The sequence below is a fragment of the Prunus avium genome, chromosome 4 (genome assembly GCF_965620075.1).
Source record: "Prunus avium chromosome 4, drPruAviu1.hap1.1, whole genome shotgun sequence".
Classification (NCBI taxonomy): domain Eukaryota; kingdom Viridiplantae; phylum Streptophyta; class Magnoliopsida; order Rosales; family Rosaceae; genus Prunus; species Prunus avium.
In genome coordinates this window covers 21,931,700-21,958,668 of record NC_142287.1, presented here as the reverse complement: position 1 = coordinate 21,958,668, position 26,969 = coordinate 21,931,700, and the positions used below count along the sequence as shown (strand labels likewise).

Below are 26,969 nucleotides of genomic sequence, written 5' to 3'. Positions count from 1 at the left end.
TATGCAGGTCTGGATTTTTAAAATCCTTAATTCCTCTTTCTCCCAACTAATTCATAAAAGGAAAACGTATTATACTGAGAGAAAAATGAGGAGAAACTAAGACAACGTAATATCGCATCTTCATTCTTGTTCAAAATAGACATTAGTTTCACCAAGGATAGTACAATGCGCTAGAAGAGGCGTTCAACAAAACATAAGTGTTTAATTGTTAGTAGACTAATCTATATACAAGGCATGCTTTTCCATGAGCCTTCCCCATGGTCTAAAAATCACATAATGCTACCAAGCAGCAGATCGAACCCTCTTCTAGTAATCCTTGGCTGCAATGTGACGAACTCATCATCAAAGATGACGGAAAATTTCACATCAACAGGCTATAAAAACTGATTCCTTGGGCAGAAAACCTCTTAGGAGCGAATGCCATTAAAACAAGATTGCAAATGGCCCCTGGAATGTATAACACACGAACTGCCCTCATAACATAGAGGTTCTAAAACCAAAGGCCCAACTATGTAATTAACCACACCATCTACTTGGCAGAATACCAGTTTTGTGCACATTTGGCATCAACAGCAAGGTCAACCTTAAGGAAATTCTTGCCATTGAAGGGCTTCGACATGCACTCAACAACTATTGCCTTTGCGACCTCAGCAGACTCAGATGGCCCTTCCAAGATCACTTCATCATGAACCTGCTTTCCAGAAAAGATCATTTCCAGAACTCGTCAATAGCAACCTTTTTTAACCCTCCAATTTAAAATATTCCAAAAAAGATAGATAACAGAGAGCCACACAAACTGCTTTATCTTTTTAATCCTTTTTCTTAGTAAAAACTAAATAGTTTGTGATTTACTGTTGCACAAGTTAAACTAACTTAAACCTATTCAATGTGAATGTAAATGCGTCAAGGAGCATGTCAATCCAAGATGAAATATGAAGAACAGAAGCAATTAATTGAGGAAAGCATTCATTACGGTTTCTATCAAAATTTGAGCTGAAAAAGAAATGACTTCTGAACCACTATTAAATAACTCTAAAAATGATGCTCCTATTTCCATCTTATCACACCCTCCCTCCCTATAAATTTCCATAATTTTTCCACAACACCTACACCTATTTTCAACTTTCGAAAACTTGAAGAGATTCTACTGGATGTCCCCGAATGACAGAACAAAATGGTGGATGCCAATGGAATTACCACTCCAAACGTAATGTCCAAATCTCTTGAAACAACCAAATAACATATATTCAAGAAGAGAAGAAGTCAACCAAGCCGTATCGTTCTCACATGGTCTACTTATATCATAAGATGAAAATTGATTTGCCCAGATAAGACCAATAAATTGAAGATTTATAGACATCATTCAAAATTGCTGAGAAATAACCATATCAAAAAAGGCACAGAGCCAGATAATGTGGCTTAGAAAGAGTACAAGAAGATAGTTCTTTCATTTCACTTGAGTCAAATATTTAAAGGGAAGTTGACGCAGGATCAATTTAAAGATCTATTTAGGACATTATGAGAGAAAGCAAAAGAAGCAAGCATCCGGATATTGTGTGTGGTTATATTTTGTCCCTTTGACTCATTTTTTCTCATCAAAGATTCCTTTCCACCATTTATTGCTCTCTCACTTTCCCCCAACCAAACAATATCTTTCTAATATCTATTCTTAAATTTACTCTATAAACTTTCTTATAAATTTTTTTTAAACGAACAAATTTAAGAGGAAAATAAGCCTCCATCTCCAACATTTTTGTTCTTGCTACATATCTTTTCCCCACAAAAAATGAAAGGTACAAAACATAGCAATTCTCATTCCTCATGGAGCACTTTTCAGATGTTCTTAATAATTACAGGATGCTTAAAAATCTTAGCTTTTATTATTTATACTGCTATATATTTTTTCTAGATTTCTTTTGAAATTATAATTTTGTTCATGACATTGGCAAAGTGTTAGCTAGTTTAATAATAAGGAAACTGGAGTTAACCTGTAAAAGCAGCCTCCACCCAAGATCATTCAAACGCGCATTATTGGTTATTTCTAACATGGCACACATGGCAACATCAGCAGCACTACCCTGTTGCAGTCAACAAATCAAAATCTCATGTGTGGAGAGAGAGAGAGAGAGAGAGAGAGAGAGAATGCATGGGAAAAACCTGCACTGGTGTGTTAATAGCAGCCCTTTCAATATGACCTCTTTGAGCACGACTAGCACGAGCTATTGAGGGGAACCAGCGTGCCCGTCCTAGCAATGTGCGAACATGTCCATGCTTTGTAGCTTCCTCTTTGCGTTTTTCTTGCCAAAGCCGCACTTCTTGTCTTTCTTTGTACCAGAGCTTAACTGTTTGCTCTGCATCCTGAACAGATACCTGGGAACCACCATACCCTACTGCATCATTCAAATTGATACAAAAATAATATGAATGCCTTATTATATTTCAAATTTAGAGCTGCAAGTGTACCTTCCAATCCCGAGAAAGCCCAATTGGAGTTTTCCCATATGCAATGGAGAAGTTAAGCATTTTAGCTTTCCTTCTTTCAGAAGCAAAGGTATCCTGAACATGAAATGTTTTTTAATCAGAAGATAGTGTTCAGAGTGAATCCAGAGCTACTAACATTTCATTTGGACATCAGCATATCAACATATGGTTGTAACCTCGTCCAAAAAACAGATTAGAATGGCAGAAAAACAATCAAAATATCAATATGTTGACAGCTAATAGATGGAATATATATATATATATATGTATCAAATTAGAAAAACAATATTTCAGCTATCACTCAATAGGAAAAATTGCAACACGATATTGGGTGAGATAAAAACATGTTCAAACAAAACTGAACAAATTAAATATATAAACTTCATGCACATCAAATTAAAAGGTACAAAACAAATTTGATATCTTTCCATACAATGGTTATCCCAAGCCTAATCGTAGTAGAATCAATATTCAATTCATTTTTATACGCACTTGGAATGACTAAGAACTTTCATCTTTAGTCCTAGCTCCAGTCATGACAGGAGCAGTTACATTCCAGCTCCAGTCATGGAACAGAAGCAGTTTCATTAACCTGGAGGCATTGTCATATTTAAGGAGAGAACATAAGCTTTTCCAGCTCCGTCCACTTGCTTAAATCTGTTTGGTACTTTCACTTTTTCAAACATCACCAAAGCAAACATTGCCAACTCTTCATGAAATAAAGAGAGAGCAACAGAAAGAAATATAAAACATTTTTATTTTCCAAGGTTCAATTATAATAACCAACGACAATCTTATTAGCTCCCTCAAGAAAATTTTAGGCCAGAAAACGTAAATGTAAGAAAGAATGATCTTTCTTTTGGACTGAAAATAAAAATATTCCTACAAAAAGAAAGGCCACAAAACTCAATTTTCCAACTATCATCAATAAATCTTCACTGCTAAACTAGGAAAAAAACATTACACTTTTTAACCTTCAATAGTGGAACTGGGGGTTTATCTTCACCAGGTTGAGGATCCCACTCAAGTAGCACTTCCTTTTTCTCAACAGCTTCCCAAATATGCTGGTACATGTTCATTGCAGTCCTTGAATGAAAATCTCCACCAGCTTTGAAGGCATCCAACATGCTCTTACAGTTGGAAAGATGAGCAAGAATCCTGAGTTCCAGCTGTCATAAGAACACATTAATTAAAAAATTTAAAAACATGTATTCAGCAGATAATATAAACAACTAACCTGTCCATAGTCAGCAACAATAAGAGAATTTCCAGGTGCAGCTACAAACGCCTGACGGATCTTATACCGGTCTTTCTCCAAAGCAGGTTGATTCTGAATCAGGAAGTAAAGAAGAAAAATGAAGATTCATACCTCCCAAGTTTCCGGTATAGTTGGAGATGTTAGTTCAGAAGCAAGATATTTGATTGAAAATCAAGGTGCTTTTAATGATCATAGAAGCTGACTATCCAGATATCACCATTATCCATAAGGGAATGGTTAATGTCTTGGATAAACAATTGATTATAACTTCATTAAATAGATGATTGTAAAATAGTTGAAAGGATTATTAATTAAACCTGCAAATTAGGCCTCCTAGCAGATAAACGCCCCGTTTCCGTGTTAATATTTAGGGAACAATGAATCCGCCTGTTCTTGCCTGATATATTACTGCTCTGTAGTAGAAAGAAACCAATATCATTGTAAAGTGTCGCATAAATTTGCAGTAAAAAACTAGGGAAAAAGGAGTTAGCTTGGGATATTAGTAAGCATAAACAGTGTGATATAACAGCAGAAATCACCTGCAAAGGGAGGATGAAGTTGGATATCAACGAATCGATAGAGCAAACTTCACATAAAGCAGCAATAGCGTGGCAAGCTTCCTTTCCCTTCTCCTTTGGTTTAAATGCTTCAAAAGCCGTCCCATAAGCAGATGTGTCAACATATTCAGACATATTTTCTTGTTTTACCAAGTATTCATCACTCACTGTCTCACAGGCATCTCCAACATCATCTATGTCATCATCCATAAAATGAAATTCTGAAGAGACCTTCCCAGATAAAATCTTCAAGGCATCTCCACTAACTGAGGGCCAACCACTTGCTGTGTAAATCTCAGCCGGAAGATTGACACCAATACCATGCAGAGTGATATTGCGATATTTTGGGGTTGTATCCTTTCCATCTTCAATCACTTTATCAATGTTTGGAACTCTAAAAGTCCTCTCAGTTGGAACAGCCTGATCGGAGTCCTTGCTGTAACAGGATACAATCAAGTCAAATTTATACAGCTTCACTTGCCTTTTCATAAGGCTAGGGGGATGGTATCATGAAATAAGATTTTTATTTAGTACTGTCCCTGCATTTGAATAGGGTAAACGGTAAACTTACTATGCAAATGCAGGACACTTAATGTTCCAAATGACCCATAGGCACTAGAGTAATTGAATTTTTGTTTGGTTACCATAAAAATAGTTCATATGGATATTGGTGTTTTTATTAGGCATCTCACTGCAGTTGGGGATCATTTTCTATCACAAGAAGTGGTCCCTCCAATAAAATCTAGATTTTGTACCCTAAGTTTTAGATTTGACTTATGGTTCTAATCCATGGGGCTGTTTCCTCTCACATGAACTAAAACTCTTACAAAGCTTTGCAACAATTTCTGCTTCCTGTGCGTGTAGTCATGCTAACCAAACTCTCAAGAATAGCAAAGCATATTGTTGAACAGCGCTTACATAAAATTGTACTCTTAACCTTATCATATATCTTTTTTATTAAGAAAAAAGGAAAAACAAAAAATACAGCTCATGAGAGTTAAACATATCTTCGACCATATATCACAGGATACATATAAAAGGTAAAACTTTCAAATTCCAAGACAAATAGCAATAGACTGAGCTCCTTATGTCAACAGAGCAAGAAAAGTAAAGTTGCTAAAAAGAACAAGAAATCAAGAAGATAATCAGAATGCTTTGAACTGTTTTCAGTATTTAGAAGCAAGTAAATTTAGTTTTTTGACTTCTGTTCCAAAGTCACCAACTATACCTGATATAACCAAGATAGCAACAGAGCTCCTTATGTCAACAGAGCCAGAGAACTAAACTTGCTAAAAAGAATGGGCAAATTTTGAGAACAAGAACTCAAGAAGACGTAATCAGAATGTTTTGTGCTGTTTTCTGTATTTAGAAGCAAGTAAATTTAGTTTGTTTACTTCTGTTCGAGTCACCAACTACAGCTGATATAACCAAGACCTCAAAATAGAATGTGTTTAGTATCTTTCACCTAGTAAAATAAAGTCTGCCAAAACAGTTGTCTACAACATGAAAATTCTCATACACACTAAAACAAATTAAAGGCGTTAGTTGAAATGTGTACCTGTTCACAGTCCCACCAAACAAGAGCTGGCGTAGTTGCACATCACTTCCCACGTTCATGTACTTGGCATCAGTGCAGTAACTAGAAGCCCACCTGCGAAACCTGTTAGCAGCAACCACTTGTTCAGCTTTGGCCTGCTTCTCAATCTCAGCTAAATGTTCTCGATCAACCAACATTCCCTCAGTTTCCATCTGAACTAAAAGCTCACCAAATGGTCGCCAGTATTTTTCATAGAAATCAAACATGGATTTTCCAGAAACGGGGTTTCCATCGATTTCCCACGGCTTTTTGCCTAGTTGGTTTTTCATGCTCTCATACAGATTTAGTGTGCTTATTGCATCTAAGGCAGAATAGCAAATCCATAGTTTTCTCTCTTCTCTTTGTAGCACTTCAACAGGATCAATAATGGTCAATTTCCCTTCTTTTCCATCTGTTTTCACTTTCTTCCTGCCAAATATAGTTTTCATTGATATTTTACCAACCAAATCCTTCAAATGACACTGTTCCGCCCCAGACATGACCTTAGGGTCACGTGTAAGCGCTTCAAGAGAATAGCCTCCCTTTACCCGCCTTGACGAATCCCACAAGCGCGCCATGTGCATTGTGTCGGCGTGAAAACCAGAAAGCTTAAGCCCATAGTTCTCTATTACATGGTTATCAAAGCTGTAATTGTGCCAAACCTACAAAAAGATATCAAGTTTGTTCCTCAATCAAGCATGCACCTTGTATGCTAGTCAAACACCTACCAAGTGATTTTCCGGGCAAAAAAAGAAAGCACGTACCAAGTGAAACAGTCAACAGCAGTCAACAAAATAAAGGCCAACTGGACCAGTCTTATTAAGAGAAAAGGAAAATAGAGAAGAAGAAAGAAAAGAAAGGTTAATACTATTTTCTAACTCATATAGTATTGTACAATATTCGACAGACTCAAGGCCTTGATCCTTGGTTAGTCAGAAACAGAAACCGTCCTGAAAGCAAAAATAAAAAATAAAAAAAGGCTGCAAAACGGTGTTTCTATCAACTTCCCTGCAGTAATGGGAAAAAATGCATAAAGAGAAAGGAAAAGAAAGGCTCATGAAAATAGAAAGACAGTTATCAATAATTTAATTGTGCAAAAGGGGACAATTGTAAATATCTGATTAATATGAACCAAATTTGTCATAAGAGTTGCAATGTCATTATCGTGAATCAAAAGAAAGTAGTCATTTCTGAAAACTGTCACTACCCAATGATGATTATGTTGTTTTGAAGGTGCTGTGAGTCAAGAGGACCTTAAAAGAAAGAAAAACAACCTTTTTGATGGAGGGATCTTCAAAAAAAGGAGCAAATTCAATTAAAAGTTCCTTGCCGCCGCCATCAAGAACATCCACCCAAATACAAGACTTCCCATTTCCAAAATCCACACCTGGTCCAGAATAAATACTGAAACATATTATTTCTCCATGATCAACAGGTGTTTCTCGCTTCACTTCTATCTTAGCCACCTGTTAAAATGCTATTATTAGCAACTAGACAGTAGCCAGTAAATAAGAAATCTCGAGCACCCAAAAACAAGCCACACATTTATTTATAAAAAGGCAAAAAGAAAGTTCAAAAAAATGTGCAGGTATATTGCACACAGAACTATATCAATCAAAGTTAAGATAAACTTGAAGTATGGATACCTCTGTGTCACAGGCATGGACAAGATTCCTGTATTGATTTGTAAGCATCTTAACAACTTTCTTTGCAACAGAGACACTATTGACAACAAGAACCTTGTCATATATGGTATTAAGCCTAATACGAAGATCTTGCTTGCAATCATTATCTGCTTTTGTAGCAGCTTTAATTGCAGAAGCTTTTGCGTGAGACTTGTCCCCTTTAATCACAGCTGCAGCTTCATCTTTATTTCGTCCAGAATCAGTCCCCTTCCTGACCTTTGAGGTCTTCCCTAATTGTGACCCATTAACCACACCCAATTGTCTTGGACCCTCACGTGCATGACCATTGACCTTCTCCAGATTAATATTTTCAATCCTACTGGAAGTTGACGCACCCAGACCATCATGTGCATAACCATTTACCTTGTCCAAATGATTTCCTTCACCATTTACCTTGTCCACATGATTTCCTTCACCATTTACCTTGTCCACGTGATTTCCTTCACCAGGTGTTTTATCCAATTGTCCATAATCAATTATTTTGCAATATGAGCCTTCTGAATTTTCTTCCAACTTATCACACGTACTGACATGTGTGAAACCCTCAAGCCTTTCTTGGCTATTCGTTTTAATACCTCCCGCACGTGAGATCTTCCTTCCAAAATAATTTTCCATTACCTTTTTTTCTTCTCTCATTGCCCAAACCTTGTTGTTCCAGGCACTTTTAGTGCCATTAGATTCAGTATGATAGTGAACTGGATTCAAAGAGATCGTCGTATTATTTGAAAAAGTATCGTGAGCAGCTTTGGCTGCACAGACCTCTGGCCTGCAATTTTCATCAATTCCAACATCAAAGGCAGCAAAAAAAAAAATCAATCAAACATTATATCAATTTCTCCTCGCACTCTAAGTATGCAAAGGAAGCACAGAACATATTGGAGAACTTAAAACGCAACCTGGCATTCCCATAATTGTGAATTTGTACTAGAAATTTACATACATTAGCAACTAACATTGAAATCCCAAAGCCAACACCTACCCACAAAAAATTGCACATTTGAGTTTCCCCACTTCCTCTTCCTACTCACATTCCTCCACCAATTGAAAATAAATATACAAGTAATATTGCATATGCAGTTCCCTATAAGTCCTTACCAATACAGTCAGATTAAAATGAAATTAATACAATTGTCCAATAATTCAACCAAGTAAATCCAACAAAGTCTACATGACTCGAGCCAACAAAAGAAGATAGCTAGATGACCAATACAACCCAAAACAAAACATTAGTGTAACTCCACAACCATTTTTGTTTGACCCAAAACCCCAAAAACTCAAAACCTTTCATCATATTAAATTGCAAATGACAAAAATAAAATTATAAACAAAACACAAGAAATAAGCAAATGGGTATGGTGGAATATTAAAAAAAGGCACACAGAAAAAATTAGTAGGAACAAAAAAAGAGAGTGGAAACAGTGCAGTCTGAGTAAGATTGAAGTGAACCTGGTACGAGTCCATAGAGACCTGGACGAAGAAGAGCGGGGGCAGGAACGGAATACAGAGAAATAAGAAGGGCAAGAAGGTCTTAAATGGCTGGTTTGGATAGAGGAGAACCCCATAGCCATGAGGTTCGAAAGAGAAACTTTGGCCAGCTTACTACTCCAACTCCAACTCCAACAGGGGGTTAGAGAAGCGGCCGTCTTGGAAAGCTTTGGTGGCAAATCTGTAGATAAAGTGGGTATTCGTGGGAGGTTATTTGGGGTCTGGGACTAGTGGGTCTGAGTTTGAAGCAGAAGAGCTGAGCAAGGCCATGACGAGGGAGAGAGAGGAGAGAGATGAAGAAGGCCAAGACTGCAGAAGGCTAAACCCTGGGGTTTTCTGTCTCAGAAAAATATGGGGAAGAACCCAAATATCATATGGCTGGCAAATATTTGTCTCTGCAAATTGTTAATACTAAAATCTAAAAATAAAATGGTCATTTACCATTTAAGGGTTAAAACTTTCGGATATTACAGATATGCCTTTTTTGTGGTCCTTTGGACATGTGATGCATTGGTTTGCTTTTATTTATTTTATTTTATTTTTTAATTTAACCAATAGACAAACTATATATGTAAATATTAAACTGATTAATTCGATGGTCTTGTCTTTAGCGGGATGATGATCAAGGATATTACATTCTCACCTAAAGTTTAGAGTTCGATTCTCATCCTTCTTCTATCAAATTAAAGGAAAAAAAATTCTGACTCACTCGCATAGGCGAACCTATTAAGGCGCAAGGAGGTGCAGCTGCACCTCCCATCGCCGGAAAAACCATAGTAGGTGCTTGAAATTGCTCCTTTGCTCAAAATGTCTTTATCCTTTTACTTTTATTTATAATTATATTACTCCATTTACTTAAGTTTACAATGTAAATAAGGAAATACCCCCCATTTGGATTCAAATAAAAATACTTGAAAATCAAATTCCCACCAAATCAAAATATAAAAATTCGGTTTTAGTGCAAAATACGATTTAGGCTAAAAATGATCGCTCATTAAGTCAATATATACTTCATACTAAAATCCCATAAAATCAAGTTTTCTTATTTGATGTATAAGGAACAAAAGCCGCCAAAAATTATCTTGAGAAAATGATTATTCCAAAAACCCATTTTTCATACTTAGTCAATATTGCACCTCCGCTAAAAAATTTCTGGGTCCGCCAGTGCTCACTCGCATAATATTTTATAATTAGAAACTTAAATAATAGTTTTATAGACTGTGAAGATGTCTAAGAGATGAAGAGGGGAAAAGAAGAATTGTAGTTTTGTAAAGCATACATGGAATTAGGGTTTGTGACCAGATGTCCTTATCTATCGTCCTTACCGTAGTTAATAATCCTTGGCTAACTTTGCCCAAATGCAAGGAGAGGGGTTAGCTTTTTCTTGATGAAGGGGGTTAGGTTTGTTGACAACGGCTGTTATTGAATTGGTTTTCTGCAATTATTTCATTATAATTTACAAGTGCTTGGGGCCACTAAAGGTAATTGCTAATTTGTCGCACTGAACTACAATATTATTGGTCATACTTACTTTAATCAATCAATAATTACTTCATATTTTATTGATTTTGCTAAATTATACTTCCACCATTAAAGTTCATGAATTATCTTATGAAGCTTAATTTTAAAATTCGGTCTCATTCGTATCCAAAAACTAGGTCATTTCAAACAATTTCATTCTCGTTAGGATGGCAAGAGTTGTGATTAGAACTCAAAAGACGCCTCAATGTGTGTTTTTGTAAGATTTTCTTCTTCTTTTTTCTTTTTCTTTTTGTTGCAAATTTAAGAGTGGTGCTATTCCTCCCTTTTTTCTTGTATTAGCTAGAACTTTTAAACTCACTCTTTTTGACTTGTATGATGAAAATTTTGGCGACATAAAAAAAGTTCGGGTCTTTGGGGGAAAGAACATATGAAGGAAGAAAGGGGTGAGATAATAATAATCTTGAAGGCGAGAGCAGTGTTTATCATGTTTGAATTAACGCATTTAAAGGGTCTTATAGATTTTATATGTAGATGGAAAGATACTATTTTCTTTTAAGTTTAATCGGGATAGGGAAATAAGGTGGGAGGAGAAAAAGAACAAGTATGTGGGAATAACAACATTGAAAGTTTAATTCTCCTCATGAACAAATAAGAAAATTATTATGTAAAGTAATTCTATAGTTGTATGCACACAAAAAACCAATACGCATCTCCGTAGCTACCAAACGCAACTAGGGTCGGTTCGAACAAATCGAATCTTCATGTGATAAAAAAAAAGTGCACAGATTATAACCAGTTTAGTTTGATTTTGCATAAAAAGAGTCATAACTAAGTATCACATTAAACAGAACCAATCTAAAGAACGCTTTGGTTTGGGCTCATTTCCATATGAATTTTTTCTTTTGTTGCGTCTTGGGAAGTTTTGGGAGCATGAGAAATAGAATCAAAAGGGAAACAAGATAAGGGTTTCCAACAACAAAATTCATCAAGCACACACCTATGTTTAAATGCCCACCCTACCCCTACCCCTACCCAACTGTGCTTTGGCGGGCAACGTATCATTCAAATTTGTAAAGTGAGCAAGCGGCAAAGAACAATCCTGTTGTTTCTGCCACCTGTGTTGCACGTGCATACAGCATGTAATGTACCATACTCCATTGACCCCTAATTATTTATATATATAAAATTCCAAAAAACGAAAATAAAATGTCTTTTTGGTGGAGACAAACTGCCTGTGCTGCATCTCCAAAAGTTGGATCAACAATACTTGACAAACCTTTTTTCTTTTAGACTGGAAACACCTAAATATTAAGAAAGAATGGTATATATTTTACATGTGCACTAGTAATTTAACACATGCTATGTATGTGAGGCGGTTATTATATTGGAGAAGTCGAGAAGAATTCGAAAAAGGACATAATTGGTCATTACTAGTTTGCGCTTATTATATTAAGGACACTGCTTTCCTCCTTACATGGAATGAGACATTTCTACTTCCTGCAAATCAAAGTTTGACACATACAAAAAGAATTCATCAAAAACACAAAAAGAAGAATCTCAGCACACATTCAAATTGTGATTAGCAGGAAAATAGGAGTTTCTACTTCTAGAGAAGGAGGCAAGTATTTTCCTTATATTAACTTCCGTTTATTTAGTGTAATATAAGTCGTGGCATAATTGACACTTGTAAAAAATGGTTGACACTGTCATGTTTCATGTCATTTTTTGAAATATAGTAATTTATCTTTTGAGTTTTTTAGGTTGAAGATCCTAATACATATTCTAACCTTTAATATTGAAGTCAAATTTTAGTACAACAAAACAAATAGAGCATCATTGAAGTATAGACATAGCTACATTTTTGGCATTTGATACAACAAATTAATAGCAGACAATTTGGAAATGCTCTTTATGGCACTTGTAATTATTACCTGCAAGGATGAGTTTGTTCTTCTCTTCTCTTTTCTTCTCTTCTCTTCTTTTTATGGGCCATTTGGGCCTGCTTGGTTAAAGTGCCTCACCCTTAACCAATTCTTTTGTGATAGCCCCTCATTCTCATCAAGAAAATCACCAAAACTTCATCATGCTACAACCAAATCTGGACAAAAGAAGTGATTTTTTTTTAAAACAATGGCAATGGCATGGGGTTTGTTTTTACAGAGCAGCCTAGCTAGCTACAAGATGATCAAACTTTTCTTTCATTTTTTGGTCCTGACAACATGATCATATAGAGTTCATGAAACATTCACTCATAGGCTCCTTGTACTGTCTGGTTGTGTACCCTCCTCACCCTCAAAAGCACCATCATCAGTACTCTCAACATTTCCATCACCATTATTTTCACCAGTTTCAGCAATGCTGTCTACGGTTAAATACTCTAGCGCCGTTACAACGTCACTGATCAGAGGTCTAGTAGCAGCTTCCTCTTGGAGACACATTGCTGCAACAGCAAGAGCTTGGTAAAGACCCTTCATAGGGTACTTGTCTTCTAGCAATGGATCAGCCATTAATGTAAACTTCCTTCTGTCTTTAAATAATGGTTGTGCCTGCAAAAGAAGATGAGTATAGTCTTCAATTCTTTATTGCAGGAAAATGAAACTTACTGTACACCTTTGTGGGATTGAAGGGTTGATAGTCTAACAAAAAATATTGCAGAACTTTGGAAGATTACAAGATTCTGAACATACCCAAGTAACTAAGTTTAGGGTTGATAGTCTAACAAAAAATATTGCAGAACTTTGGAAGATTACAAGATTCTGAACATACCCAAGTAACTAAGTTCTGCTCCTCCGTTGGTCTGTTGTTGTCTATAACTCTTCTTCCTGTGATTATCTCCAAAAACACAACTCCAAAGCTGTAAATGTCGGATTTTGTTGTCAACTGCCCTGTCAGTGCATATTCAGGTGCACAGTAGCCATAAGTCCCCATCACCCTGGTGGATACATGAGTCTTATCCCCAGTTGGGCCTAACTTTGCCAGACCAAAATCAGAGAGCTTTGGACTGAAGTTCTCATCCAATAAAATGTTGGAAGCTTTGAAATCGCGGTATATCACAGGGGGGTTGGCTTGTTCATGTAAGTATTCAAGTCCTTTTGCTGCCCCTGCTGCAATTTTCATCCTTGTATCCCAATCCAAGGGCTTTTTTCCCGGACGTAAATCTGAGGATTGAAGTTTTGATTGTGATCAGAACACAATTATTAAGAAATCTTACTAATATATACTTACAGAGGCAGCTCTCAGAATGATCTTGGATTGGAAAAAAAAAAAAAAAAAGTTTTACACTAACTGAAGTGCAAAACCAAATTAGGAACTAAATTTAAACTTGTCACTCAAATAAGCGCTCAGAAAGGAAAGATCTCAGACAGATTGAGAATAGAGTAGTCATTTTCTGATGCAGATGCAAATGCAATGAATTAAATTGGTGCATACCAAGAAGATGGTCCTCTAGGGACCCATTCGCCATGTACTCGTACACCAAAATCCTCTGATCACCATCGGCGCAATATCCAACCAAATTGACAAGGTGGGGATGGTGAAGAAGACTCAATATCAAAACTTCTACAAGAAATTCTCTATTTCCTTGGAACCCATTCCTGTCTAGTTGCTTAACAGCAACAACCTGAACAAGTGAACAAGATGGATTATGCTCCAACTTAATCAGTGTATATATGGAGAGATCAAATTAAGAGATGGATGGAAATTATACTCGGTCTGTGTCTTCAAGTTTCCCTTCGTAAACTCTCCCAAAACCCCCTTCGCCTAGCAAATTGTCTGGATGGAAGTTTTTAGTTGCAACGCTTAGTTCCCGGAAAGTAAAAATCTGAGCAGAAATATTTCCTTTGCCAACCTTTGCTATCTCTTCAGCTATGTACTTCCTCCTGCTGCTATCTGCATGTTAAATTCTGAAACTTAAGAGGCCAACAGTTTGAACTAGCTGTTTCGTATAGGCTAGCTACTTGTTACTAGTATACTAATCAGGATTTTCAGCCAACTTACTTTCAGAAGATGTCACAATTTGTGATCACAAATTAGAACATTTTCAGTAAAATCATCATCAAATTTAATAAAAGGGATCATTTTACCATCAGTGGTAATACGTGTGATGATACGTATATGACAAGGTAACAAGAAGTACCAAAGGTTGATTTTGTATGCTTTAACCAATCTTAGTCTTCAAAGGGAAAATTCACCATCAAACTTAAGGCAAATAATTTTACGATTTTGCCGTAAAACTCTTCCAACTTAACTACTTAAGATTTTTTTTAAAATATTTTTTATTAGCTAATAAAACTATAACCCTTAATTGTGTACAAATGATTAACAGACCAAAGTGTTAAAAGACAACATAAATCAATTACAGATGAATTCATCTGCACACAATCCCCTGCAACACATCGCATATGCTCGCCAAGGAGAGAGCATCCTATAATATATCCAATTTAATGGTTGAATAATAGGTTCTCATCTAAGGTCCTTACCCTAATAGAGAATAATTATACACATGTTTATGTTTATGTTTGTTTGTCATTTATTATAATGGAGCCACTTTTTTTTTTTTTGTGTGGAAGATTTAAGTCGAGAATGTTAAAAAAGAACTTACCAGTTTTGAAGGAGATGTTAGCAAATGAAGCTAAAGTTTTGGTGTCATGGTATTCCTTGATGCTCTTCTTTAATGACTTCCTGGCGGATTTCTCTTCTGACATGCAACATTGGAAGCAACTCATCATTTTCCTTCCCTCTGGCTACAACTTCAATCCGATCACAGCCACCTTCAAATTGTCATCCAAATCTTGCATGGAATCTAACATGAAATTACAAAATTGTTTGATATGCTTCAACTCAGGAAAGAACAAGGGCAGATGTGTCGAGAAATTGCTTGTAAAAAACGGAGATATCAATCTGCTTAGCTTATCAAACACCCTTGGCTCTGGAAAAACCAGAATGCTAGTTTCTGGTTCTTCAAGAACAAGAGCTTGATCCCTCACATTGTTTCTTTTGCTTCATCCCTCTATCCAAACCATCGAGTTCGGACAGCGAAAACAGACTTAGTCAATTTTGCTAAATAAAGAGGGGCAGACAGCTATTTGTTTTTGTTTAACAATCATAAAATGGTTTTGTTATTTTCTCTTTCTTTTTCCAATATCTCCCCATCTATTTGCGTTAATGCCAGGGCAGGCCAAAAATACAACCTGCTATTATTTCCATCACCAAAAAGTTAACCTTCCTTTAACTGGCAAAAACCCGTCCATGCATTTCCAACCATCTCCACATATATATCTTTCCAGAATTTTGCTGGCACTGTAAATTAATTGCTTTGACAGCAATGTTTTAACATTTAGACCATGGGATTTTCTGAGCAATCTGCTATGTTTAATTCTATGAAAATTATTAATAATTTACTCAAAACTTGAGATAACTATAGTAATTTCAAACAACCTCTCTCTCTCTCTCTCTCTCTCTCTCTCTCTCTCTCTCTCTCTCTCTCTCTCTCTCTCTCTGTGTTGTAATTTCCATTTTGTCCATCTGCAGCCAAGAAAGAAACTTACATTTGCACAATGCACAATATTATTCAGCTAGGCAGAAACATAAACACCTAGATTTTCCTATTGATTGTAACAGATTTAACTACTGATACGGAACAGGAATTGTTTATAAATGGGTTAACAAAAGACCATTACGGCAAAATCACGGCTCTAAGTACATCCAAAGACAGTGAACCAACTAAGAAAGCAAAATGCATACGTTAACAGATACCAAACCACCAAAAAGTCCATATGTGCATGATACTTGTGCCCTGTGGATTTCGTTTCCGTTCAAGTTTTTACCCCCAAAATTTTCTCAATATTCTGAACCCTCATTAGTAATCCAACTCCCTGAGTTTGATTTGTAGCATTCACCATACAGCCATCAACCGCTACAGGGTTCTTGAGAAACCCTTTAGGCATTCTTTTAGGGTCATCAGCCCCCATTGGGTTATTGAGAGACCCTTTAGCCATTGCTTTCTTCCCTTTTCTTGCAGCATCTTTTCCTGATACTTTAGCTTCCATTTTATGCTTGTGCTCCATCCTGAAAGGTACACTAACTTCTACACTTGCCTTATTATCACTACCCTTCCTCCCTTTCTTAGCAATCTTCACCAGATTTTTAGCAAAATCACCAGCATTTATTTTCTTAGCAGGCCCTTCAGTTGTTGTGGCCAACTTCCGTTTCTTCCCATTCTTATCCTGAACAGGTGAGGTTGAAGAAACAAATTTTGTTGGTCGGCTGGTAGTGGAAGCCTTATGCAAACAAGCTGGTTTGTTTCCAAGATGTCTCAAACGTTCTGAAAGTGGAATGTGATCATCATTCCTATAATCAAGGGCTGACTCTTTCTTAACCTGCTTAGGAAATTCAGGAGTAGCTGAGGCCTTTTGCTGTACGGTATTATTGGATTTTCCAGGGACCTCAGGAATCACATAGGAGCGGCTCTCTTCAGGTTTAGACCTCTCCAAAGTTTGTGGTGATGCCTTATGCACCGGAACATTCCTCTCCGCTATGGAGGCATTATACTTTTCAATCTTCTGTATTGTCACTTGGACATCTTTCTTGATTGTATCTGCGCGAGCAGACTTGTATATTTTCCACCAATGCAAGTACCTAGCCGATACACCCGGCTCAAAGGACCTTGGAGGGACAAAGAAACCAACATTGGTACCTGGGGCAAAATACAGTTTTGAAAATTCACCAGGAAGGTCTTGATCCATTCCAAATTGCATTGCCACGCGGTTTGGAAAATACTTCTCTTTACAATGCTCTACTCCAACCAACTCAGAAGTGCACAAGCATCTAATATAAGATCGTAAATTCTCATCTGAGTGCTTGGCACTATGAAAAAAAGACGGTTTGTTCTTTGTATAGTACGATGAATAGCTCCAATTGATCAAATCAGCAGCATAAGGACGCCATTGAAAATTCTCTTGCAACTTAAGAACAGTTCTTACAAGAGGAAGACTAATTGCTCGAGAAGATAATCTGTGCCACCGGGCAGCCCGAGGCTCCCCCGGTTTCAGAGCATTTGGGGTACTCTTTAATAGAGGTTGAAACCTCTCGAAAGCCCATAACTGCAAAAGCTGAAATGGACCAGGAACTGAAATCTCCTCCCTACAAGAAAGTGATTGTTTCTTCAACAAGCTTAGGTCTTTGTAAAGACCAGAAAGGACAGCAGGGGCAAGAGCAAGCCTCGTCCCCTGTGACAACTGTGCTGCAATGGGAAAAACATGCCTCCCTATGCAAGCTTCAGGAAGAGAAGGAAAAACAAACCTTGACAACCACAATGACAGAAATGCTACATGTTCATACTTGTACTCATTTTGCAGCTCCATGAAATGCTTGATCCAAACAAATTGGCAGGCTTTTTTCGCCTTGGTCCTCGAAATCTCTACTCTCTTCTTCTCCATCTCCTCCACAATTTCCACCAACAACCCATTAACAGGCTTTGTCACAGGCCTCCCAAGGACTGAAAATCCACCAAGAACCATCATATCTTCAAGGGTAAAAGTTGCTTCCCCCCAAGGGAAAACAAAGGTGTTGGTCTCTGAAGACCAAAACTCCACTAACCCAAGTAGGATATTCTTGTTGGTACACCTAATCTCATATCTAGAACTCAAAATAGCATCGCAAATCCCTGCCTGGTTCCAAATAGAACAGTACTCACCTGCAAGCCTGTTAACCCATTCATCCCATTTTGCCTGCGGCATCTTCCAGCCTTTGAAGAGAACCCTAGAGGGCCATTGCTGAAGATTGTGATCCAAGACTTCACACAACAATGGGGTGCTTGGAGGTGCCACTGCTTTGTTGAAACTCAGGGCACATGGCTTGAGGAATCTTGCAACTCTCCTTTGTTTCTCATCTTTTGGAGACACCATATTCTCCTCTCTCTCTTCATATATGCAGTGAGACACTTCTGCTCCCTCTGCCATTTCTAGGCTGAAAAAGATGAAGAAGAAGAAGAAGAAGAAGACGAAAAGGGCTTTTAAACAGAGATGACATAAAATTTTAAATAAAAATGAAATAAAAAGTTTTAGCCAATCGTGTCGTCCTCCTCGTTCAAATCCAAAAACAAAAAGAAAGCTTGGGGATTGTAACACACGTTCACTCATCACAACTCTACTGGCTAGCCAGCCATTGCCGGCGTGACACATAAATGTACATACAGGTTAACATTAAAAAAAAAAAAAATGTAAAAGCATTTTAACAAGTTCACATAAAGATGTTTCAAACCCATCACACAAAAGCACGAAACAATTCTCACTCCTTTTTTTCTCCCTCTCTCTGTGTTTAATCTTGAGCTTCAAGAGAGAGAAGACTTCGTGGTTGCACCAATTTCTCATAAAACCCAAACTTTCTCAACGCACTCTGCCACGATCCATACGTTATTAACCTCCCACTTATTTCTATTCACTCCCATCTCATTTTGTAAAATCCAACGTGATGTCATACTTCTTGGTTGCGAAAAAAATATTTGGAAAGTATAACATTGCTCATCTATCACACGTACACTCTATTATATACTAGAAAGTTGAGAAGAAAAAAACAGTAGATAATATCCACCTATATAAGCATTGTTCTTAGCTATGTATCCCAACCAATCTGGCACTATTAAAATTGGGCTCTACATTTTCAATGCAACAGTGTAGTGTAAATTAATGTCGCAAAGGTTGGAAAAGAAATCGGAGTATTAAAGATGAGGGAATGCTAGATACATTCCTTTATCGCCTTCTTTATTGAGTTTATGTCAAGTGTATTCCATTCACATATAAATCTATGTATTAATTTATTAAGAAACTCTTTGTTCTCTTTGCAAACGAAAAATTATATTGTAAGTTATATATAGATTTATGTGTGAGTGAAATACATGTGACATAAACTGAATGACATTAAATCTTTATTATAGATTTTCTCATTGAAAAACCAAATATATTGTAGAATTCAATGTGATAATGTTAAATTGGCCGGGATTCAGAAAGTTACTCATGATGACTCGTAAAATAACTATCAAATTTTATTCATTTCATTTTCCAGAGCAATAATGCAATTAACAACAATTAAATTGTCATTATACTTTTTGTTTTCTTCAAGACAGCCATCAATTCAAGCATTTAATATTTTTACTTTGTAAACAAGTAACCCGCATGATCTTTTTGAAGAGAAAGAATTTCATGAAATGAGAATATCTCTTCATTAAGTGAGAATAATACTATTTTGCTATTTCGGCTAATAATGCTGTGACACGCGTGACAACACTTCCACGTGCCACAACAGTATTGGCCGAGATAGCAAAACATCTGTTGTAACTAAGTTTATCTCCCATTTGAATGGTGGAGGAAGCCGCGCGTTTCAGTGTTCCTTTCCTTTGTGCAGAAGCCGGAAGGACGCTAAACGGTGGACGATTATGATTGAACCTTCATTTACGTGACAGCGCAGCAGAATAGAGTAGGCGTCATATCATTGTTTCAGTCTTTCAGAGCAGACAAAATAGCTCAGTTTGATTCCATCAATGGAAATCGGAACCGTCAAACCAACCACTTTTCAAAACCCAATTTGTTCTTTTCTGTTTAATAACGATATTTGATTCAGACCAAAAAACAGAGAGAAAAATCTTGAGCTTTGGTGATGGAGAGTCCACCGGAGACGATGGTTGAAGAGAGAGAAGAGCACATGGTTTCACCTACGGGAGGAAACCCATTTCGTAAAAAAGCCTACTTTCTAAAACCCACCTTGCCATCTTCCATTGATGAACCTCCCTTTGAGCTCCCTCGTTGCTTTTCCTCCTCCCTCCCAACCCATTTTAAACCAAAGTCATGGCATTTGAATGTTGAGTTCTATGGATGGCGATCTAGCCAAGAAAAATGGAAAACTTGGGTTGATCAAATGGCACCTGTGCATCATGAAAAATGGAAGGAGGCTGGTATATATGAAGCCATCATTAGTTCAACATACGAAATAAGAAAAGTAGCCAACTTGGGTGATGGGTTTGCGGAGAAATGGTGTTCGGAGACCAATACTTTCATTTTTCCATGGGGTGAAGCAACCATCACATTGGAGGATGTTATGGTTTTGGGAGGTTTCTCGGCTTTGGGGGCCTCTGTTTTAAGCCCTCTTCAGGGCAAACAAATGAAAGAAGTCGAAGAGAAACTCATTGAGGGGCAAAAAGAAATTTACAGCAGTGGGACTAGAGAGGTTACCACAAACTTGTGGGTGAAGAAGTTCATGAACAGTGGGAATGAATTCGAGCACGAAGCATTTCTTGCCTTTTGGTTGTCGAGGTATGTTCTTGTTGGTTCTCGTAATTCAATACAGAATTCTGTTTTCTCTGTTGCAATCCATTTAGCTAAGGGGACCCGAATCGCGCTTGCGCCGGCTGTTCTTGCTAGCATTTATAAAGATTTGAGCTTGTTGAAAAAGGCAATTGTAGGCTCAAAGGAATTAGATTTCACCCTGAAGCTGAAGTCACCATTTCATTTAGTTCAGGTTTGGGCATGGGAAAGATTCTCAGAACTTAAGCCAGAAAACCCAAATCCTATAAACTCTTCTGAGCCAAGAATGGCTAGATGGGATAAAGTGAAGGGTGTGAGAGTTGAAAACTTAAGAAGGGTTTTAGACTCAGCCAGAGAATTTCCTGTGGCGCCCTTATGCCTTGGTCACTGATAACTGGCATATCCCTAAATACTATCCACAAGAGGAAATGTGGGTTTTGATTGGACCTGATTTGGATGATGAATTGCTCTCATATGTGAGATGCTTGAGGGCCAGTGAGCTAGTTGGACTTTATACTAAAGAGCATTACCTTCCACACCGGGTCGCTATGCAATTTGGATATGATCAAGACCTTCCATGTTCTGTTACTCGAGCTAACCGCAATTCGGATACAGCCTGGGACTACAACAAGGAAATCAAGAATGTAAAATTGTATCTTCCATCTAGACTTGTGGAGGCTAATGTTACCACAAAGTACTTGAAGTGGTGGAAGCAATCATTGTCAGGTCTTGAAGATGCAAGGGAAGCTGCTGTGCCACGAAAAAAGGGAACAAAGAGTTTGAAATGTTTGCTACCGAGGGCTAACCACCCTTCTGTACCTCCTGGTTTTCCTCCCAAACGTAAAAGAATGGAAGCTGAAGATCCTATTGATGAGGATGAACTAACTGTAACACAGCTTTTGAAATTTCGCAAGAAGCATGAGAACTTTGGGATTATACAAGGTAGTGACAGTGAGAAATTATCAAGTCAAGCTCAACATTTTGCATCTCCAATTGCACAAAAAAGCTATGTTAAAACCATGCAGTCAGATGGGAACATTGTAAACCTCGTGGGGGATGAATGTGCTAGCAGTAGTTCTTTATTTCAGAAACGTCAGCTGGAGCTTGGAGCTAGATTTGAAAGGCTCCGTACTATGATTGACGAGTTAAAGGCACATAGATTGGAGAACAAGGTTTAGGAAAAGGTTATGAAAGAAGACCTCCTTTGAGTTGGTATGTCCGAAACCTGGCTTTTATTACTGTGTTTTTGCTTAAACATCAGTGATGAATACATTCTTTTTTCTTCCTTCATTACTTATATGTGCAAAATTTGTAATGGCAGTAAATTTTTTCATCCATCTAATGGCTTCTGCGATAGATGCTACATTTGGCTTCTGGATTCTCTTTGTTTGTTCGCTGAATGAGAAGGTTGAACGTACAAAATTGATTAACTGTTTCAGTAGAATGAAAAAGCTCAACATTCGGAATAGTGAACAACTGATCGGACAAGCAATTTTAGGTTAATGTTCACTTCTAGTTGGAAGATTTTTCTTCTAAGCAGTGCTATTTATACTCAAAGAAGCTTGGAAATTGACAGAAGAAAACTCACAAATGATATATGTTATAACTCCGTCTTGTAACTTATGATGAAACCTTGTGAAGTATTTTGACACACCCAAAATCATTAAGCTTCTACTTATGTATGAAATCAGTGTTAATTGCATTTCATATTTCTTTACCAGTTGTTTTCATCCCATATCGGTATTTGCTAGTTGGCATGTCAAGTTGAACGGAATCTTATTTGCTTCCACATTACAGTTACATTGTGTTCTTGTTGAAATATGGTATGAACCTCTTCAAATCGCGAGTTACAGGTTTTTCTTTTTCTGGTGCAGGGAAAATGGAGGACGAGAATCAAACTCTTGAAATATCAGAAACTTGGTCTTTTGTATATATTCTATGCATAGCTTATAATGCTGCTGGAATCTTTTGGTAACAACTTAACCTGTTGATCAAAGCCTTGAACCTACGTAGCACATAGGCCAATAGATTTGGTAGTGACGATCTTACTGAACATACTACCTAACAATGTGCTATGTCAACCAAAGAAGTGATAGTTTTTGTTTTAATGACCATGAAAACAGAATTCTTGAGTCCACTTTTGTTATTCAACTATCTTTTGAACTTGTGGAGTTGAATTTTTTGGTAGTGGTTTCAGGAATTCTAGTCTTTCGGTATTTTCGTGGCACGAAGCTTCTTAATCGAAGTATTGATGTAATTTCTCCACCAGCTCTTGGATACTATTGTAAACTTCAGTTCTCGAAACAACTGAATGGAACTATGATTTTTCTAGTTACAAATTTCAATGGTTTTGTGGTTTGAAACTATGCACCTCTGTTTCTATCAAATGCTTTTGCAGTTCAAAAAAGAAAAAAAAAAAAATCAATTCATTAGTTAGGAGAGGAACTTTAAAACCAAGAATCACAATGAGTGGAAAAGACTTCCAATGTAAAATATAGTCCTAAAATAATGCAAAATCCATCTCCGGCCATGGGCTAAACAAAATTTTGGCCAATTTGGAGGGTCACATTTGGCCCTTTAGCCCTCCAATCAGGCCACATTTAGCCCAACTTTGACCTAGGCCAAATTTTTTGTGGGCTACATGCATGTGCTTTTGAAGAAAATAAATTATCGAGTGTGGACAAGAACACGAATTATCTCGTGCAAATACATATACAACAGCCAACATTAAAAGCTTTTTAAAATGTTTTCAATTAGTGTTGTTTAAGAAAAATTTATAAAAATTATTGGTCATGGCCGTTGGAGGTTAGACCATTGAAACCTAACCTTTTTTTTATTTATTTTTTTAAATGTGGTCACCTTTTTAAATGTTTTCAATTCATAAAAAAATTATAAAAAATTACTAGTCATGACCGTTGGAGGTCAGACCATTGAAACCCATCCTTTTTTTATATATATTTAAATGTGGTTACCTTTTTAAATATTTTCAAGTGTTAAAAAAAATTCTTAGTAATGGAATATTGTCTCTAAATAGCAGTTTAATTAAATTAAACAATACATAGTTGTGGAATGTATAAGTGTTGTACCATAGTTTTTCTCAAAATAATAAAATATGAAGGACCCTAAAATATAGCCATGTATGGCTGGAGATGGAAAAATTTAGCCATGCACTATTCTTTAAAAATTTAATATTGTGGAGGGCTAAATTTTTAACCATGGACTACATTTAGCCCTATGGCTGAAGATGGCCTTACAAGAACAAAGATGGGCTAGCCACAGTGCCGTTACACCATTCGCAACAGAAGTTGCAGAGGACCCTGCGTAAAATCACCAAAAATCAAATTAAATTTGCACTACCTGTTCACTCCATGATTTTATTCTACATGGCTTTACAAATTACAAATCAGAACATTGATGAACTGCTAGTATCCTTTATGTTTCACTCCCATCTCATTTTGTAAAATCCAACGTGATGTCATGCTTGTTGGTTGCGAAAATCTTTTTTGGAAAGTATAGCATTGCTCATCTATCAGACGATATGGGACTCATGAAATTATGAATCATGTACAACCATTATATACTAGAACGTTGAGAAGGAAAAAAAGCAGATACTTAATATCCACCTATATTAGCATTGGAAACAATGCTAATATTCTCAGCTTTTTATCCCAACCAATGTGTCACCATTAAAATTATTTTGCTCAGGATTAAAAAAAAGGTTAATAATGCCAGATTGGGGTCTACATTTTCAATGCAACAATGTAGTGTAAATTAATGTCACATAGGTTGGAAAAGAAATCGGAGTATTAAAGATGAGGAATGCTAGTTATATTCCCTTAGAGTGCTGCTAAACGAACCCTAAAATTAACTAAGTACACCCTACTATCAAAGAATTTATTGGATTACTAATTTACCCTAATATAAAATGACTAAAAAGGATATATATGAATTGTGAAACATGACACCACATATTTTTAGGGTGTACTTAGATCATAAGGTGTACTCAGTTAATTTTAGGGTTCGTTTAGCAGCACTTTTTAAAAACCATCTAAAACATGACACCACATATTTTTCCCTACACTTCTCTTCTTCTCCATCTTAGCATTTGGACAACCGAACTCTTTTATCTCTCAAAACCAAGCCTAGCAGAGCCTCTTCTCCTTTCAATCACTCTTCTTCTCCAAACTTATAATTTTTTCATTTTTCTCATCTTTCAATTCAGAAAATTCCCTAAAATATTTGAAGCTCCTTGTAAAAACTTGTTTTCTCCAATTTCCCTCCTCAAAAGTAGCCACACGAATCATATTGGGGCTTATATCAGCAAGCAAGGCAATCAGTTGTTTTTTTTTTGGGTGGTCATGAATCAAAGATTTCATTGAAAAAAAGATAGAGACTACAGATAGCCTAACCTTGTCAACCCCTGACTGAGAAGGCAATCAGAGTTGTTTTTTGGTTTTAAATATTGGATTCATTAAATAAATAAAAAATTATGAGAACGTTTTTGTATCATTAGTTAGATTTAGGATATATCAAAAAGAACAATATTGTCCAGATTGTACAGTTAAAAATTTTGAGAATCAAAGTACGGAGAAAAAGGGATCATAGGGAGATCGATGAATGTTGTTGGTTTTTTTTTTTGGCAAGATAGAGTGTATTAGGGTGTACTATGGGTATTTTTGGTAGTTAAATAGAGTGTACTTAGTTAATTTTACATTTTAATTTAAATATTAGGGTGCACTTAGATCATAGGGTGTACTCAGTTAATTTTAGGGTTCATTTAGCAGCACTCTTCCCTTATTGCCTTCTCTATTGAGTTTATGTCAAGTGTATTCCACTCCCACATAAACCTATGTATTAATGTAGGCTTTTTATCACAAATGGTCCATGAGGTTTGCAAAATTATCACCTTTCGTCCCTAACGTTTTTTTATGACACAAATGGTCCTTAAGGTTACCATCTACACATCAAAATGTCCCTGCCGTTAGCTTCCGTCAAATTTTCTGTTAAATTGCTGATGTGGCACGTGTGTGGAGCCCACACATCCAATGATATAAAGCCACGTGGCTTTAAATAAAATAAAAATATTTTAAAACTTTAAATCCAAAAAAAAAAAAAAAAAAAAACCCTACACTCTCACTCTGCCACGAACCGAATTTCAGCTTTTAACTTTGACTTTGCAGTTATAGATTGAGTTCGTTTGTCGAATTCTTCCTACCATGGAGCCATTAGATTGTGTGAAGAATGAAGTAAATTATTGAAATATGAAGCTTGTTTAGGAAATTCACCTAGTTCTAGAAGGATGATGCTTGCAAGCAAACTATAGATGGGAGACTCTGCGACTTACCCTAATGGAAGGAAGAGCCGCAGCTACCTTTGAAGGTGCACCGAAGCCTTTCTTCTCTATTTGAGGTGCCCTAACTTCATCCCAGATGACAGGAACTAAAAGAATACCCCTTCTTAGGAGCTCGGTTCGAAACCTCGCTGCCTGTTGGATACTTAAGGAAACAGTCTCCTTCTTCCCTGCTAAAATAACTCTCACTCTGCTAGCACCCTTTCCCTCCTAGCAGACCCACCTTTTGCCTCTCTCTCCCTCCTCTTCATTCCTTCTCTTTCTCTCTCTCCCTCTACCTCTCCCTTCCTCCTTGCATCCCCTGTTTTTTGTTTTTGGATTCAAAGTTTTAAAATATTTAAATTATTTATTTATTTTATTTAAAGCCACGTGGCTTTATATCATTGGATGTGTGGGCTCCACACACATGCCACGTCAGCAATTTAACAGAAAATTTGACAGAAGCTAACGGTATGGACCATTTTGATGTGTAGATGGTAACCTTAAGGACCATTAGTGTCACAAAAAAACATTAGGGACGAAATGTGATAATTTCGCAAACCTCAGAGACCATTTGTGATAAAAAGCCATTAATGTATTAAGAAACTCTTTGTTCTATTTGCAAACAAAAAATCAGTACTGTACATTAAATACATATATTTATGTGTGAGTGGAATACACGTGACACAAACTGAATGAGAAAGGCAAGACAGTAAATGCAATATTAGAATATTAGAGAAGATAGCTAGCAATCCTCATTAGAGCATCCACAATCATGCTCCCTATTTCTTAGCTAAAATTTAGCTAAAAACACAAAAAAG

The 26,969-nt window shown here is 36.7% G+C and overlaps 3 protein-coding genes and 1 pseudogene across 5 annotated transcripts; 1 reads left to right on the top strand and 3 right to left on the bottom strand.

Annotated features, from left to right (window-relative positions):
• Positions 1–97: 97 nt before the first annotated feature.
• Positions 98–9,427, bottom strand: LOC110758137 (DNA polymerase I B, chloroplastic/mitochondrial-like). 2 transcript variants are annotated; one of them, XM_021959932.2, is made up of 12 exons: positions 9,004–9,427; positions 7,519–8,323; positions 7,147–7,338; positions 5,855–6,534; positions 4,279–4,732; positions 4,057–4,152; positions 3,719–3,811; positions 3,456–3,650; positions 2,464–2,556; positions 2,158–2,370; positions 1,989–2,078; positions 98–691 (listed from the first exon to the last, which is right to left on the bottom strand). In XM_021959932.2, exons 1-12 carry the CDS (start codon positions 9,123–9,125, stop codon positions 530–532), a joined length of 3,195 nt encoding a protein of 1,064 aa, XP_021815624.2. In that variant the 5' UTR covers positions 9,126–9,427; the 3' UTR covers positions 98–529. The 2 variants fall into 2 exon arrangements, 1 of the variants encoding a protein (XP_021815624.2); XR_002526906.2 differs by lacking the exons at positions 98–691; positions 1,989–2,078 and having other exon boundaries at positions 2,351–2,370; positions 3,446–3,650.
• Positions 9,428–11,715: 2,288 nt separating this feature from the next.
• LOC110758143 (Protein kinase superfamily protein) lies at positions 11,716–15,515 on the bottom strand. 2 transcript variants are annotated; one of them, XR_015835239.1, is made up of 6 exons: positions 15,125–15,515; positions 14,231–14,412; positions 13,954–14,143; positions 13,291–13,682; positions 12,456–13,070; positions 11,716–12,021 (listed from the first exon to the last, which is right to left on the bottom strand). XR_015835239.1 is itself a non-coding variant. In XM_088252065.1 (5 exons), exons 1-5 carry the CDS (start codon positions 15,249–15,251, stop codon positions 12,774–12,776), a joined length of 1,188 nt encoding a protein of 395 aa, XP_088108191.1. In that variant the 5' UTR covers positions 15,252–15,515; the 3' UTR covers positions 12,367–12,773. The 2 variants fall into 2 exon arrangements, 1 of the variants encoding a protein (XP_088108191.1); XM_088252065.1 differs by lacking the exon at positions 11,716–12,021 and having other exon boundaries at positions 12,367–13,070.
• A 572-nt stretch (positions 15,516–16,087) lies between these two features.
• On the bottom strand, positions 16,088–18,535 carry LOC110758134 (uncharacterized). Its single transcript, XM_021959928.2, has one exon. It carries the CDS (start codon positions 18,480–18,482, stop codon positions 16,338–16,340), a length of 2,145 nt encoding a protein of 714 aa, XP_021815620.1. The 5' UTR covers positions 18,483–18,535; the 3' UTR covers positions 16,088–16,337.
• Positions 18,536–20,175: 1,640 nt separating this feature from the next.
• LOC110758144 (uncharacterized) lies at positions 20,176–21,997 on the top strand (annotated as a pseudogene).
• The last annotated feature ends 4,972 nt before the right edge of the window (positions 21,998–26,969 follow it).

Bases quoted from the DNA above. Each gene is read 5' to 3' on its own strand.
- LOC110758137 (XM_021959932.2), bottom strand. From the start codon at position 9,125: ATGGCTATGGGGTTCTCCTCTATCCAAACCAGCCATTTAAGACCTTCT. The intron at 3,651-3,718 runs GTTAGTTGTTTA...TTCTTATGACAG, and splicing joins TTGTTGCTGACTATGGACAG to CTGGAACTCAGGATTCTTGC. The intron at 692-1,988 runs GTTAACTCCAGT...TCTGGAAAGCAG, and splicing joins GGTGGAGGCTGCTTTTACAG to GTTCATGATGAAGTGATCTT.
- LOC110758143 (XM_088252065.1), bottom strand. From the start codon at position 15,251: ATGATGAGTTGCTTCCAATGTTGCATGTCAGAAGAGAAATCCGCCAGG. The intron at 14,413-15,124 runs GTAAGTTCTTTT...TTTAACATGCAG, and splicing joins TAACATCTCCTTCAAAACTG to ATAGCAGCAGGAGGAAGTAC. The intron at 13,071-13,290 runs GTATGTTCAGAA...CTTCTTTTGCAG, and splicing joins AGCAGAACTTAGTTACTTGG to GCACAACCATTATTTAAAGA.
- LOC110758134 (XM_021959928.2), bottom strand. From the start codon at position 18,482: ATGGCAGAGGGAGCAGAAGTGTCTCACTGCATATATGAAGAGAGAGAG.